Here is a 16312-nt window from a genome sequence, read left to right on the forward strand (position 1 = left end):
CAGAGTAGTATACTGTTTTTGTTGCTGCAAATTTATGTGAAGAGTAAAAACATGTGCAGAGGAAAATTAAGCCAAAATGGGATAACATTAAAAAGCAGTGGTGATTACAGAACCAATGGGAGAGAATTTTTACTAGGTTTTGTATTCACAATAAATGGAAGAAGGTGGTTGGGTGAATGGGAGTGGGGTAGGGTATAAATTTCGGGGTGAATAAGGTATTTTGCACTTGGCGAGATGGATGTTTCAAAAAGAAAAAAAAAAAAACAATAAGGCAGCGTTACTAACTGTCATCATTACGAGGGTGTTTACATTTTTGAAGATCAATGCTTGCCAATCGTTGGTTCGCGTCCCATCAATGTAAACATTAAATGTAAATTTTGGATTTCCGTAGAAAAATCTGAATTTTAGTCCGCTCGTGTTTGCACACAAAAGGTTTCGAGCATAGTCCCTAGATGTTTCTACATACGATTGCTATTTATTTGAATTGATGCAGAGAAAATTGGCTGATTAGCGCTTTAGGTTTTTCGGAGACATTAAGATGTACCTTTAAACCCGAGATTAGCACCTTTTTAAACAATTGCACACAACACATAGGTACACATCTTCATTTCTAGGTGTACCTTTTTAAGCTCAGTCCCATCAAATTCAAAGAGGAAAATTCCAAATAAATTTTAGCATTTTGAGCAGCAGTTTAATTATCTACGTAATTTTTAATTACGAAATTAGTGGTCCACAGCTGCATAAAAATTGGCAATCTCTGTTATAGACAATAATCAGGAAAGTTAGTTACTAGTTGTAAAAGATGAACGTGAGTAAGGGAGGAGATAGAAGCAGCAAACAGACACAGTAAGGGAGGAGATAGAAGCAGCAAAACAGACACAGAGAGAGAGAGAGAGAGAGAGAGTGAATGCGAGGGGATTAGGAATTATCACAGACAACTACAAATGGCAAGATGGCCCAGCATTTATTTCGGAATTCAAACTGGACGTCTATTAAGGACTTTCTCTGTTTCAGAAACAAATTGTGTGTGTGTGTGTGTGTGTGTGTGTGTGTGTGTGTGTGTAGTTTCTTGCTGGTTCTTTCAGTTCTGCTTTGCAAACGTTTGAGAGAAAGCGACGCCACATCAAGAAACAATTAAGGGAATCTTTGCCCATATGCCGCATATGCATATATAAAAAGTCCATGAAAATCTTCTAGTTTGAATTTTGAAATGCATGTGAGGCCATCATGTCATTTAATTGTTACTGAAATTTTATTTAAAGTTATCTATGAAGATTGCGATGTATTAACGAGAAGCGCTTGTGTTAAAAACTCGCAATATATGAAAATCGTGAATATTTGTGTGCAACAGGCAATAGTAACAAATCAGTTAGTCTCGTATAAATCTTCTCTCGTAGCGAACAAACAAAATTTTACAAAAAACAATGCCAATGCCAGTCAAATATTTGATATGACTTATACCACAAAGATATTTTGAGAGAATGAGAGAAGGTATATAAAGCTAAGAAATTTGAGAAGATTTTTCCACTTTTTTTCATTCGTTTCTAAAACTTTGAACGATAAAGATGTGTAAATAATATACGTAAACATAATCCTTCGTGGTGAAAACATACGTACGTAATTATTATTGAGAGAAAAAAAAAAGAAAAAAAGCAACAACTGGCTACAGCAAGGTGCATTTAAGTAAACATAAACCTAAGATTAAAGAATTGTAAAGAATTAAAAATATTATAAAAAGTCGTTAAAGATAAAAAAGCTAAAAAAAAAAAAAAAATAATAATATATTAAGTTTTCAATAAAAAAAATAAAACAATTAATTAACATAAAGGGAGAAACTATTCTTTTAAGCGGCCATGAATTTTCGAAATCATATTAAGGACGACAGTGGTAACAAGCATGTTTGTCCAAACGATAGACAATTGGCATTGAGAGCAAAGTAAATATGTACCTATAAAGTAATAATAGCATTGTAAACAAAAATAATATCCCTTTTTGTTATTAACTTTTGTATATAACTGAGATTTAGTTTATTTTACGATAACACACAATAATGACTCATTTTGATTTTTAAAAAAAAGGAAAAACTCATTTGCCTTAACATATGCTTTGAAATAAGTTTTTTTTTTTTTGAAAACGGTCTTTAAGAAAAGTTGCTTTTTTTTTTTGTTCAATTATTAGACATAAAAAAAAATCCTTTGCACGTTTCTTTACTTAATAAAATGATAGACGACAGTGGGAGATTTCGCTAGAATGTAAACTAAGACTTTATATTATGGAGAATTAAATACACAGACAAAAGTAGACGACATCAATATGGCGTCAATGGCTTTACATGTTGTGTATGAACTTGTTGTTGTTGCTTTCGTTGCACGTAATTTATATCTTTACTCTAAGCTTCCTCGATATTTCAGGATTTCTTTATGACATTGAATTTAATTGATTTTAATGTCAATTTAAAATTTCTTTTATAGTCAGCTGATTATTATTATGGTTAACTTTAATGTTGTATGAATGAATGCTTTTGAAAATCGTCACACCAATGAAAATATTTTTCGTATTTATTCTGCACGCGCAGTTAACATAGACTAACATAGACTATTTGGCGCCATCCACCCGCTGAGTATACAGCATTAGAACCTTCTTCGATATGACAACAGCGTTATTTAGAACCCGCTACTTTGTTTGTTCGTCATCTCGATACATAAAAGTTTTTGGCAGATAACAAGTGACTATCGCAATGTATATATAGCCATTATGGGAACTTTGTTCAATAAAAGATATTCTATTAAAATCAATTAGATAGCAAAAATTCTTACTAAGTTCACGAGACATTAACTGTAAGCGATAAGGAAACTTCTAATATGTAACGTTAGACCAAAGCGATAGGAAAAATTGTAATCTAACGATGATCCAATCATCCTATTTTAAGCTAGTTTTCAAGACCAAACATTCGTAAATTGGCCGATGACTGCTAGCATGGGCGTAGAAACTTGTAAAATGATCATTGTGATACCGGGCGTCTACACATATATATAGTTATAGAGGAGAGATAGATGAAATTGGTAAGTACTGTTTAGAGAAGCATTTAACCGAAAGTAACGACCACCTCTGATAATAATTTCAATTATGAAAATTGCCACCTTCCTGCTTATTATTTAGTGGTTTTGGGGGGTACAAAAATTATATTTGGCTTTAAATGTAACCTTAAATAAATCATCAAAGTGGTCGCAGAAGGGCAAGGGTAACTGTTAAATTTAAATCACCATTAACGTATAGCTAGAAGCAATTGCTTTGCTTCAATCGCTCGTTGAGACAATTCAAATAGTCTTAATTAATATAACGGTAACGCACATTATTTCATAAGAAAATTTGCATAATTTCCAAAAACATTGTTAAAGCATATATTGCCCGACGATTCAAGGCCACAAGTTGATGAACAGAACGAACACGGAAAAATTTGTTACGACATAACCTCAAAAAAAGCAAATGAAATGAAACCACTTCAGCAGAAAATATCTTCTTGATTTGTATGAGCTCTTGTAAACTGATTCAGTTCTGTGCAGTAGCGAGTTGTTAGCATACTTACGATTCCCTGCCCGAACAGTCTAACTTGACCTGAAATATTCGTGTTATTAGCCTTAAAGTAAAGTAGTAAATCCGGTTGGATGGCCCGTCCTCCCGCAGAGCTATCTTTCTGCTAAACAAAGCGGACAAACTTTCGGAAAGAGTAAAGAAAGAACTTAGGATCCGAGATGGCATATCTCAGCTCCTAAGTTTGGCTATATCAAAAGACGCTATCGATAAAGTCGTCGCTGACATACAAAAAAGCAAGGTCATGGAAGAAATTTGCTTTCTTATAGCGCCCACGCCTCTCACAGAGATCGGTACAAATGGCAGCCCACGTTCCAGAGCTAGGTGGCTGCATAAGTCCAAGACAGAGAAAGAGAAATTTAACGCGGAACTGGAGACTGACAGAATTTTGCTCCAAGTGCCAAAACTAGGCATAGGTCAGTAAGCGCCGTTTTGAATTTAGTATCAAACATGAACGGGGCAAAGCAGATCAGTCGCAAACTTATATGCAGCGGCGCCCAAATGCTCAAGTGACGTACGCCGTTCCCATTTAGTTATAGAAAGTATTGCAAAGTAAACATCTTTTACGCAAGTTGGAAATATTTCATATCAGACCATCGTATAGTCCCAATGTTGCTTAATTAACACTCCTGCCTACGATTGCATTATAATTAAATTCAATATACTTATTGTACTCTTTAAGCCTACCTAAGATCTAAACTGAATTCATTGGAAAATGTTTTGTGCGCCGCTTGTAAGCTTCCACTAGTAGCCCTTAACGCTCTATAAGATCACGTATATCTGAATGTTTTGTGAGAAACACCGTGACTCAGGCAAGCATCAGTTCTGTGTCGACATGTTTGCTTCATTGTCATCAAAACCAAGGTCACGTCATAAGAGCAAGAAAAAGAAGCCAGATTGCCATTGGAAATAAAGCGCAGGACAACGGCAAGAGAAACGGTTTATAAAATGTTCCCGTACGGCATATAAGCTAGTAAAACTAAGAAGCAGTGACGTATCACCAACTTTTCCACGAATCGTGAATCCCGGCGATATTATTTGCGATGGCGATCATAACGCCAGACGCACAGGGCGGTGTTCAGAACCATAAAACCTGGCGGAATTCATGATAATTCTAAAATTGAAACGCTGGAGACCTGAGTGATATAATGACGATAATGATAATTTAAGTCATGATATCTTAAATATATCCTTTAGGCTAAGCATTATATTAAATCGAAGCATTCCAAAGTCAAATTTTGAAGAAAATGCTTTCAATGCTTGGAAAGAATCCGCTTTGAAGATTTCTCTATATATATATATTAAAATAACTGTGTAAACTTAGTGATAACTAAGCGTAAGGATCAATTAAATTATCTGAACTTTTCACTTAACTAATTAATTTTCAATAGAACGATATTTTTATTTTGAATATAAAATTTTGAAAACCTTCAGTAAATGATGTAAAATGAATACATGATGTAGACGAAAGCATGTGTACATGTACATAGAGAAGAGCGGATAAAGCCGTTAACCTTAAAAGAACTTGAAAAAAAAAAAAGTTTGTTGATTTTTTTGAGAAAATATTGCGCACCCACATGTGCGCACCAAGTTTACATATAATTATTTACGACATTCGCACAGGTGTTTATTTAATTTAAGGGAACAGTGTTCGTAACATACGGAAGTTAAACATGCATAAAACGTAGGCATCTGTTTATCTTCAGTCGTGTATATACAATTTCATCATCGAGGACACTTTATTCGCCCGCTTGCTACTTTTCCTTCGTTTCCCAAGCCTTTCTGATTTCTTCTCTCTTGGTCTATACGTAAAATTTATATTACAGTTTTCATCTTCATCTACCTTACGAGAGTAATAGAGAAAAAGACAATTAAGAACATAATAGTCGGGCAAGGCCTATCATTAAATACCCTAACACCGTCGCATTGTCTAACACATTTCTATTTTTATTCGAGAACACAAAAATTACGTCTTGTTTTTATATATAAAGGCATGTTTTTCAAGCGTGTATTTATGGGGAAACAGGACCCAAAACGCATCCTAATGTACTACAAGTTTAATCTTTACATAGGGCAAAACCAAAAAATAGGTGTAGATAGTCCAAATTTTGTAGAATTCATTTTTATATCGATATACTATCATGGGTTCATGGCACATAGATTTTTCTGCTCGACAAAGGATCAATTTTCGTGAAAATCTTTATAAGTATAGGATCCAAAAAAAGGCCGAGTTGATCCAAATATGGTCCAGTTATTCCATTTTATACCTTTTTATCGCGTGAATTTCAGTCTTCATTTCATGAGAGGGGTTTTAAAAATTTACCCAGCCGGTCCAAAGTTTCCATACCAATTGAGAATGCCCAAATACTACTATTTAGCCACTTGTCATGAGAAATCTTGAAAATTGCAATTTCTTTCCATATAACGACTTTTCGGAATAGGACGTTAAATGGTGCAAAATGGAAAAAGTGCGCCGATCCGAAATAATTTCAATATCGTTCGTCCTTGGCTCAAAGCACGTCATTGCAGCAAATTTTATCAAAATATCTCAAGAATTTCGACCTGTAGTTTGAACATAAATAATCCACACACAGACAGACGGACCGACAGACAGACAGACAGGCTTAGATTAATTCAGATTACGATTCTGAATCGATCGATATAATAAAAGATGGGTCTATCTTCTCTCTCTTCTGCGTGTTACATACGTTCGTACGAACTTAATATACTCTGTACCGTAAGGTGTAGAGTATAAAAAAAGGAACATGCGACACATACGGCGCATATTGTACTGTTATTACACTGAGCATATAGTTTATATTTAGTTTATTGTAGCGGCTGTAAAATGACATTAGTAGATGTCCAGTTATTGTTAGAAAGTTCTCTCATGCGAGGAGCCGTGCGATGATATTTTCTACCGATTTTGTGTCATGAAAGATTAATTATTGCAAAATTCCTTTGCATATGAAACCTTTTTTAGGATAGCAAAAAAAAAAAAGTGGTAAGCGATCGCGCAATTGATCTGATCCAATTCAATTTGCTTTAAAAAAAAGCTGAACCTACCTAAAATCTCTCTGAAAATAGTTAACGTTCGAATAAACTTCATATACCCGATAATACAAGCGGTGTAAAGTGTAAAAATTGCAGACTGTATTTTATCAAAGAAACAATGCTAAGCGATTACAAATATAATTCTATTTTCGATCTATATATTTCTATTTATATCTATCTGTATATCTATCTATATATTTTTGATTAGGTTAAGTTCCTTAACAGATTTCGACATCAATTCTTTGTACGACAAACGCTTTTTATTGCAGAAATTATGCTATCTAACTGCAAGGGGGCATTTAGCTGATGGTTCCAGCTCAAGATTCAAAATAGGTGTTATTCAAATATCCAGCAGATATCGATATAATATTTGCAATTTTAGTTTCGATTATCTTAACTTGATAACTTTAAGTTAATGCGAATTTCTGATCAAAAATCCCTTTCCTTTGTATCGTTTCTTTAAAGCCTAAAAATTTCTTCCGACACACACATTTTCTTGATAATAAGAAAGTCGATTAACCACTTATACTATCGTAGATTCTGAGACAGCGATTGCAGCGCCCACAGTGCAACGTAAAGTGTGGACAGAGCTCTGTTCTTCAAAAGGAATGAAAAATGAGTTTCTTGCTCATTACTCACAAGCTGTGGTTGATGCTGTACGAAACTGTACGAAGATGAGCAAAACTGACCACGCCTACTTAGTATATCAATATGTAATTTTTTTTTCTCAAAATTTTTACAAAACCCAGAAGCACATTTCCAAAATCCCATAAAGTACATAAATTCTTGGTCAGTTTGAAATTTGGTGCAAGCATCTAAAAATGTCTGTCGTCCTGTCCATCTGTCTGAATGCGTAATTGCGATAAATCAGCTCCCGTTCGTGTAAACTAATCAGATATCATCTATAACTTTGCAAAAGATTTTAAACTTTTGACTTAAACTTTTCCGAAGACACGCCTATAACGTTCACGCACCCATTTATCCTTTCCCTTGAGGGATGTAAAAAATTCGGTCATAACCGAATATAATTTTCTTGTTATTTATTATTATTATAATTAATTTAGGTAAAGAAATATATTCGAAGACTGAGATCGTAAAGCATTAGCTTCTAAGGATGTCGGCACTTGAGATTTGAGTTGTTAATGAATATGTTCTTTGCACAGTCGGCCACGCAGCCGGATGTTTTTATTTATTATTTGAATTATTTGTGGATATATTGTAAAAGTATTTATTCTATTATGTCTATGTAGGTGGTATATATATATATATATTAGATAGATTGGTTAGTCATTTTATTGTCAATATAGATGGTAGACGTAATCCGTCAGACTGACTCTGAATCTTTTTATCAATCTTTTTTTTGCAAATAATTCTTGCAGATGAGATAATTAATTATTAATATTCAAGTGAAAGTATGGCTTATTGGACTCCAAGCATCGAACCTAGGATATTGATTGTAGCTTTGCGTTTCTTAACAACTAGACTATGCGATAGCTTGCGCACAGGTTTCTTTTATGAGTAGACTGTTAGGCCACAGGTATATAAACAAACCAATTTCTTCTACACTCTATTATACCAACGTTTTTATTGTATAATCGGGTACGTTTCGACATTGTTTGAATTGTCAAAATGTTATATATACAGTCTTTCACTTACTTCTTTTTTCTTGTTGTTTGTTTAAAAAACTTTTTTTCTAAAAATGAAAAACACAGGTGTATATAACGCTCACATAGCCAACGAGACGAATGAGAAAGTGAAAAACCTTATAATAATAGTTGAATGATTAAGATGAGATTGCAATCTAGGCGTACTATGAATATCAATATTAGTAAGCTTTTCCAGAGCGTTAGCATTTATAACAGAAAGATAGGCCGTTATATGAGGAGTGGTTGGGAAAAGTGAACTGAACCGAAGCATTTTCATTCTTGGATTAAAACACTGGTCACTGCACTAAATTTTATCGTGTAGCTTAAACGGAAATTTACATGGGTAGACATCAGGCGGACAAACGGACAGACAGGCTTAGATCAGTTCAGAATATGAATAAAAGATGGGTCGCTTTTAAACATTTCTGCGTGTTACATACCACACACAACACAAGTGGTGTAGGTAGGATATAAAAATGATGCAAATCTTTCTTCAAGTTTTTAATTTCACTATATAAACTAAGCAAGTGGTGGGTGAATGAGCAAGTCGATATAAACTGCATAAATATATTAGTTTCAATTGTTTATTCTTTTTTTTTTTGTTTTTTTTTGCTTCTTTTCTTTATTGCTTTGTTATAAGAGCTAGAATGCTATAGCAAATTAATTACATTGCTTGAACTTGAATTTTATACGACGCAATCTTTTATCCCAGTATATGCTACGGAAGAGTTTTATAAACATCATTAAAATGAATTCTAAGTACACGTATTGTTAAAGAAATTTTAATTAATCTTCATAACACACATGACGGAACGTCTCCAACCTAACGTAGTTGTAGCCTTGTTGTAGCCTTGTATGTACATACATATATATATATAAGAATTAGTAAATGGAACAAGTTAATAATAGAAGATGGCAGTTAATAGCTTAGCATTGGGTTTTCTGATAAAAGGGACAAAATATCAACTCTGCCTAATATGGCCTCTGAGGCTTAAGGATGCCTTTAGTGTTTCCAACTAAAAGCGAGCGAAAAACTACAGTTTTTCCAATCACGCGATAAAAGCGTCTTTTTAATGATAACTTCTTCGGAAACATAACTGTACTTTATTTGTTTCTTGTCCCGAATTAGTGCACAATAGGACGGCATGAAAAAATGTATACACTTAATTCTCTTTTTACACGATAGATACGTTCTCAAAAGTTTCATATAAAAAAATTCGTGTAAATAAAGCTATTAGCTAAATGGAAAATTTGGTAGATTGGTTCCATACCTAAACAAGCAGCTGAAAGGTACAATCAACAATATTAAAAAATTCAGAGTCAGAGTTCACTTAAGAATTTATTTCGTGGTTACACATTTCAATTCATTAAATATATTATCAAAAATTAATTATACTTCGAAAAACCAAACTAAATTGCACAAAAAAAAAAAAAAAAAAAAAAAAAAAAAACATTACGCCTTTAGTCTGAGCCTAATTCGAGGAATCTCCTGCATAAACGCATACAATCCACATAATCTAACTGAATTGTGTAAAAAATATAACACCAAGTTACAATGCACGTCTGTGAGTAGTGAGAATGAGAAAATTCATAGAAAAGAATAATAAAAAAAAAATTTCATTAGAAAAATTCAGTAAAAAATTTCATAAAAATAGAATACTAAACAACGTGTTCAACCAAAGAAGTTCCTGTGAGAAGAGTATTATTTTTTCTTTTTATCTCGTGTTAAATCAAATTTTGTCTAAATAAAATTCGTGTAAAAAGAGAATTAGGTGTACTATCAAATCGATGTATATATGTTCATTGAAATTTAATTTGTATACTCTTTACCCATCATGATGTAAGGTGCGATACCCACTTCCCATCTTGACTACTTTTTAAATAGCTAATGCGAAGCTATCAGCTTCCGATCAATTCCAATTGCTATATCTCACCACACCTTCATTTACGTGGCTTTTATTATTTGCTTGCGTAAGGTGGATACATTTTCGGTACTTTACAATTATAACAGAGTGTATATTCGGGCACTGAGATCCAGAATTGCCGCAAGTGACTATAATGGGTCAGATCAATATTTTCAATAGTAACTTGGATCTAATTCATGAGATTATATTCAAACTTAGACACGAGGTTGCTCTCAATTATGACTCTTGCTTTGCGAAATCAAATTTCATCTTTCTCGGCGTAAAAAGGAATAAAGCTAAACATGTTCTTAGAAAGTGATAAGCATGTCTCGGTTGCCGCTGAATTTAACTAAAGCCTTCGTTAGAGTATTCCATGTTCCTTTGATTTATAAACTCGTGCTGGCCTTTGACTTTTCGAAATCAGCTGATGCTCTGATAGAATCCTACCTTTTGGATCGTTCACAAATTGTATCTGTCTGGGCGCCGTCAAGTCAAAGTGATATGCCTCAAGGCTCAATCATTTGCCTTGCCCCCTTCTCCATGAATGACCTCTTTATATATTTAACCTAGTTAACCTATTTAACAGATTTTATTTGCGGGGTGTGTTAATAATTTGGAAGGATATCAAGCTAACATTGACTACCATTTAGACTGCATTTCCCGTTGGGAGGCTGCAAATGAGCTTAAAGTGAATTGGGCTAAAACATTTGCGACAATGTGTCGACCCCCGAATGTACATCGGAATCTTGCTTTAAGGGTAAATTGTGCCTAATTTTGAAATTGTAAATAACTTGAAATGCCTGGGGGTGATTATCGATGACAAGTTACGCTTTGATGCACACATAAATTTCCTGCGCTCTCAGGGTACACTTTCCTACTTAGAAGGTTTCATTCTTTGAATACCTACACGTCCACTCAATTCAAAATCAAAATTAGAGTATTCGAAGCTTTAATTATGCCACGTGTAATCTATGCCCTAAATGTTTACAATTCCACTAATACTTCAAACCTGAGGAAATTTAGATTATTATGTAAACGTGTATTCAGATGTGTATTCTTTTTCAAGAGGTATGATCATATATTAGGTTATGTTCTACAGTTAGACTTTCCTTTAACTACGACTCCTGTCATAACAGCTTGACAATCTTCTTTTTTTTTTAGTAGCTCTCTTTGCAATAACCATCCGTTTGTATCTACAGTATCTCCAGTCTTCGGTCAAATCCCTTGAGGTAAGGATTATAAAACCTTATAAGCTCCCTGCTTAACTCGCTGCCTAGGGGGTTGCGACAGCTTCGATATTCTTATCTCACTTACAAACGAAGAATTTTAACCTTCGGCGATAATAATGAGATTAGCTAGTTAGTTAGTATTGGGTTGGAGGTGTGGTTATGGTATGTGTTAGTTCCTTTCATACTAGTCTAGTAACTTTCTTGGTTCCTATTTTTTTTTTATTTTTCATTCTATTTTTTTTTTTTTTGCTTTCTATTTTCATTATTTGTTCTCTTTATCTTTAATTTTCCTTTCTTCTCCTTTAGATTGTTGAAGAACATTTTATATTATTTTACATTATTAGTGCACCTACGGTAGACATTATAATCTATTATAATGGTCCTTAATGGCTTTGAGGTTACATAAGCATCAATAAATAAATAAATATTTCGATTATAGACGATATTATGAACAAATTGGAAGAAGAGATAAAGAGAAAATTATGGAAGAGTAAATCTACAATACTATCGTCAGCATCGTTTAGCTGTTAATCAACAGAGAGCTATCAAAACCAAGATGAAAGCATTTGCGAGAATTCGCCTTGACCATCCAGTTGTGTCTTCCAAGTCTTCTTCTCCAATCTGTAATTGTTGATAAGCATCATCCTTAACAATTAACTTAACAATTTTTCCTTTATCACAGCAGTCACATTGCAATTGCAACACACGACCAAAGGCAACATCTCAATTTAATGTTTTATTTTATTAAGGGTACGTTGCTAGTGTTCAATTTTTGTTTTTCTTTTTATTTTTTGATAATAATAATAACACTTTTATATATATTTTATAATTAACTTTAATAAAGATTAATATTATATATTGTCATATATATTATATACAATTTTATAATTTTACTTGTATCCCTATTTCTGTGCCCTATTTGCGGTATGTTTATGAGTAAAGAAAGGACTGTCAACATTAAAGCGACTGCATTTTTTTTATACCCGTCACTGTTATTTTATTAAAAAGATTGAAAAAAGAAAGCGTATAAGTATAAATTTATATATTCCATAATATTCACTGGGCGTGGCTGATTTTTTCTCTTTCTGTCGAATAATTTTGTGGAAATTTATATCATGTAGCTGGTATAGTTTATGAGTAACGAGCGAAAGGTGTTTTTCGTTTTCATCATATAGACGAGTGCGAGCGTGGTAGGTGTGTTCTTTGATCTGTTTCGCCCATTTTCAAACTCTTTGACAAGTTTTTTAGGCGATATTTTTGTTTTCGCGAATGGAAAATTGTTTATCACAGATACTATATAGTTGGGTAGATGGAAAGGTGGACGGACAAATAGACGGATATGTTGAAGTGAATCTGTAACTGGTCGAAAATTTATATACTTAAGGGACTTTTTAAAGCTTGCTTCTACACGTTGTAAGGGTATTTAAAAAAAAAAAAAAACTAAATTTTAATATACTATACTATTGGGTAGGCGTGGTCAATTTCTTCCGTTTTAGTGCAGATGCTACAGCATCGCTCATAGAATATGAAAAACAATAGACGATGTCGGACGTTTTTGCAATTTAGTGAGTTGCGTCAGTGAATGTGCATCCATCTCGAGTTTACTTGATTTGGACTTTTCGATTTTCTTTATCAAATCTCTCTAGGATCTTAGATAGGATCTCTAAATTTTAATTAGAGAAAATGTTTTCAATTTAATTTCAAAATATTTATACATAATACTAAGAGAATATTTATTTTGAAATTATTTTAGATTGCGAACGGGTTGGAATAGTACAACACCCCAGGAGCCACTTAAGCCTGAGGAGCAGGCTGCGATAATATCGGTAATACAACGTAACGAGGAGATTGAAAGTGCCGAGAGGCAACGTGTCGGTCGCCTAGTAGAGCGTGTGGAGAAAATTAAGCAAAAATTAAATGCCGTGGAACGAGGACCGAATAAGTGCCGTTTATGCGGTGAAGCTTATGGTTTGATTAGGCCTCAACGTATCTTGTGTGAAGACTGTAGAAAGGTGGCCTGTCCAAAGTGTTGTTTGGATATTAATATTCGTTATCATACCGTGCAAAAAAATCGCGAAATTTGGTTATGTCGTATATGCTCGGAAACGAGAGAAATGTGGAAAAAAACAGGAGCTTGGTTTTTCAAGGGTATCCCTAATTATGAGATACCATCTTCCACTAGTCCAACGACTTTACGAAATGTATCTGCAACGGTAACCGAGGGCTTGTTATTACCGCCGCCAAGCAGAATACAAGGTTCAAATTCATCGGCGCATAAAGAGAAGATTAAAAAGTTAACTATACATGTGCGGGATAGTAGCAGTTCGGAAGAGGAAGACGACGAAATAGAAGAAATGAAAAAAACAAATTCTGAGAAATTGGATTTAAAAACGAAAGAGTCTACTATAGATGGAAATAATGTTATAAGTAAATGTGTACGTGAGGGTAGCTATCGTTTGCGTTCCTTCGTTCCTATACGCAATTTTATTGATGTGAAGTCAGGTTCAGCCACGAACGTAGAAAAAAGGATCTCTAATACGTTTTTCTTTAATAATCGCATGAGTTTTAAGACGGAATCGCAAAGGCAACAGGAGTGCGATGCAAATTCAATGGTATTAGAGGATAATAAAATGGAAATTTTTACAAATTGTGGAGAAAGACGTGGTTCAGTAACGTCCACTTGTACCATGAGTGATAGCTCGTCTGCGAGTTCCGCTATCTTGGCGAATCAATTAAGCTCACATTGTCGTGATTCTCTCTTAGGTTGGTTAGAGGCAGCCATGACATATCGCGAAGACTATAATACTTTAGATGCGACAGTGGTTAGAGCACGTGATCTGTTAGCGATGGACTCAAGTGGATTAGCAGATCCCTATTGTAAGTTAAACATTATAACGGCTGAAGGTAAACCAAAATTCATTCGATGGCAGCGGACACGTACCGTTCACAAGACTTGTAATCCCGCATTTAATGAAACCCTACAATTCGTGGGAGTCGAATCAGAAGAGTTAAGCAACGCAATGCTTTACGTTGCCATATACGATGAGGATAAGTATGGTAATGATTTTCTGGGAGCAGCGAAAATTGCTTTATCATCTGTAAGTTTCATAGCATAAATCATTTGATAAACTAGCAACAATTTTATATATAAGAGAGATTTCAGATGAGCAATGCCAAACAGTATCGGAGTTTAGTGCCGCTATGTGGTGAAGATGAATTAAGTAATTGCGCTGAATCGTCTCAGGAGTGGCCTCACGGCAAGGTGCTAATTTCTTTATGCTACAACACTAAGAAACGAGCTTTACTGGTACGCGTTAGGCAGTGTATAAATTTAATACCTATGGATAGTAATGGTAGTTCGGATCCCTTTATTAAATTGTAAGTTATTGATAATTTCGGGATGAAGAACATGGCTTCGTTTTAAGTTGCCCCTTTAATTTAGGCAACTAAAACCAGATTTTCATCGCAACAAAAAATATAAAACCAGTATTAAATGGCGTACATTGAATCCAATATACAATGAAGAATTCCAGTTTGAAGCGTCTCCTCACGATCTCAATAAACAGTGTTTGATATTAACTGTATGGGACAAGGATTTGGGTAAAAGTAACGATTTCCTCGGCAGTTTAGTAATCGGTCATAATAGTAAAGGCGAACGTTTACAACAATGGCTGGATTGTATACGTTTGCCAGATCACGTACATGAGAAATGGCATTGCTTGTCTGGCGATAATCCATTGCATTAATATTAGTAAGAGTAAAGGCTTAAAAAAAAAAAATAATAACTGATTCTTTATGTCAGTCAAAACTTGACTTAATTACAAGCATTTAAAAAAAACAAAAAAAAAAAACAATTTTTTTTTAAATATATAAAATTATATTAAAAGCTAATATCTTGCACACATATTCTTTTTGTATACTAAATCTGTCTATATATGTAAAATTCATACATATTCATACTTGTTACAAATCATAATAAAAAATGTGAGAAAGAATCCAAGACTTTGATACGTAAACAAAAAAACTTTTCTATTCATAAATCGATTCTAATAATTTTATTTAACTAATTAATAAAATGAGAATAAAGTAATTTCATCCAATTAGATGGAATAGTTCAGTTATCCTAGTCGATGCTTTATTCGGCTTAGTCGACAATTTAGTACAATTTTCGTACGTTGCAACTCTCTCTCTCTCTCTCTCTCTCTCTCTCTCTCTCTCTATCTCTCTCTCCGGCTTAATGGTTCTACTTTCATTATTTTGACAGATTGTAGTACAAGTCTAAGCATAAATAGAGATAGGTAAGTATTAAGTAGGTGTCTTTTTCTTTACTTATCTCCGAAGTCATTTACATGCTTGAAAGTTATCTAAAATATTGATTCGACTTCTGCAATATCGTCAGATATATAAACAATGTTCGAGATGGTCGATAAAAAAGATTCGTTCTTAGACCCTTTTACTTCCTTATATTGCGTGCTTGAATTAACTGGAAACTCTATTTCATTGCATGTATCAATTTCACTCGTTTCATAGCTCCAACGAATCCATGTCCAACTAATAAAGCAACTAAAGTCGGCTATCTTTCAATCTATCAAAACTCCCCGAAAACCTTGAGTCTAATTGAGTTCTAAGCATATACAATCACTTTAAGTCTATTCATACCTAAGGACCCTACCCCACATCAGCTTTAATTGGATTTTCAATACCGAATGACTTTCGGATATGAACGGCCGATAGTTCCCTTAAAATTTAACTGCGTACAATTAACACAAATAACTCATTCCGAAGTTAATCAATCACTTGCAAATATTTTCTTCTTTAAGGGACGAAAAAACACTATTTTTTTTGATCGCAAGCCAAGCTTGGGAATATGAAAATGTTTTCACTCCTTTTT

The 16312-nt window shown here is 33.8% G+C and overlaps 1 protein-coding gene across 2 annotated transcripts; it reads left to right on the forward strand.

The window, feature by feature from the left end:
• The first annotated feature begins 1678 nt into the window (after nucleotides 1–1678).
• LOC119632379 (double C2-like domain-containing protein beta) lies at nucleotides 1679–15286 on the forward strand. 2 transcript variants are annotated; one of them, XM_038025275.1, is made up of 4 exons: nucleotides 1679–1711; nucleotides 13175–14519; nucleotides 14585–14799; nucleotides 14864–15286. In XM_038025275.1, the coding sequence occupies exons 2-4, from the start codon at nucleotides 13536–13538 to the stop codon at nucleotides 15165–15167; spliced, it is 1503 nt and encodes a 500-aa protein (XP_037881203.1). In that variant the 5' UTR covers nucleotides 1679–1711; nucleotides 13175–13535; the 3' UTR covers nucleotides 15168–15286. The 2 variants fall into 2 exon arrangements, with proteins under 2 accessions (XP_037881203.1, XP_037881195.1); XM_038025267.1 differs by lacking the exon at nucleotides 1679–1711 and adding an exon at nucleotides 1802–1936 and having other exon boundaries at nucleotides 14864–15279.
• The last annotated feature ends 1026 nt before the right edge of the window (nucleotides 15287–16312 follow it).

This window comes from Glossina fuscipes, unplaced genomic scaffold (assembly GCF_014805625.2).
Source record: "Glossina fuscipes isolate IAEA_lab_2018 unplaced genomic scaffold, Yale_Gfus_2 0, whole genome shotgun sequence".
In the NCBI taxonomy this organism is placed as follows: Eukaryota; Metazoa; Arthropoda; class Insecta; order Diptera; family Glossinidae; genus Glossina; species Glossina fuscipes.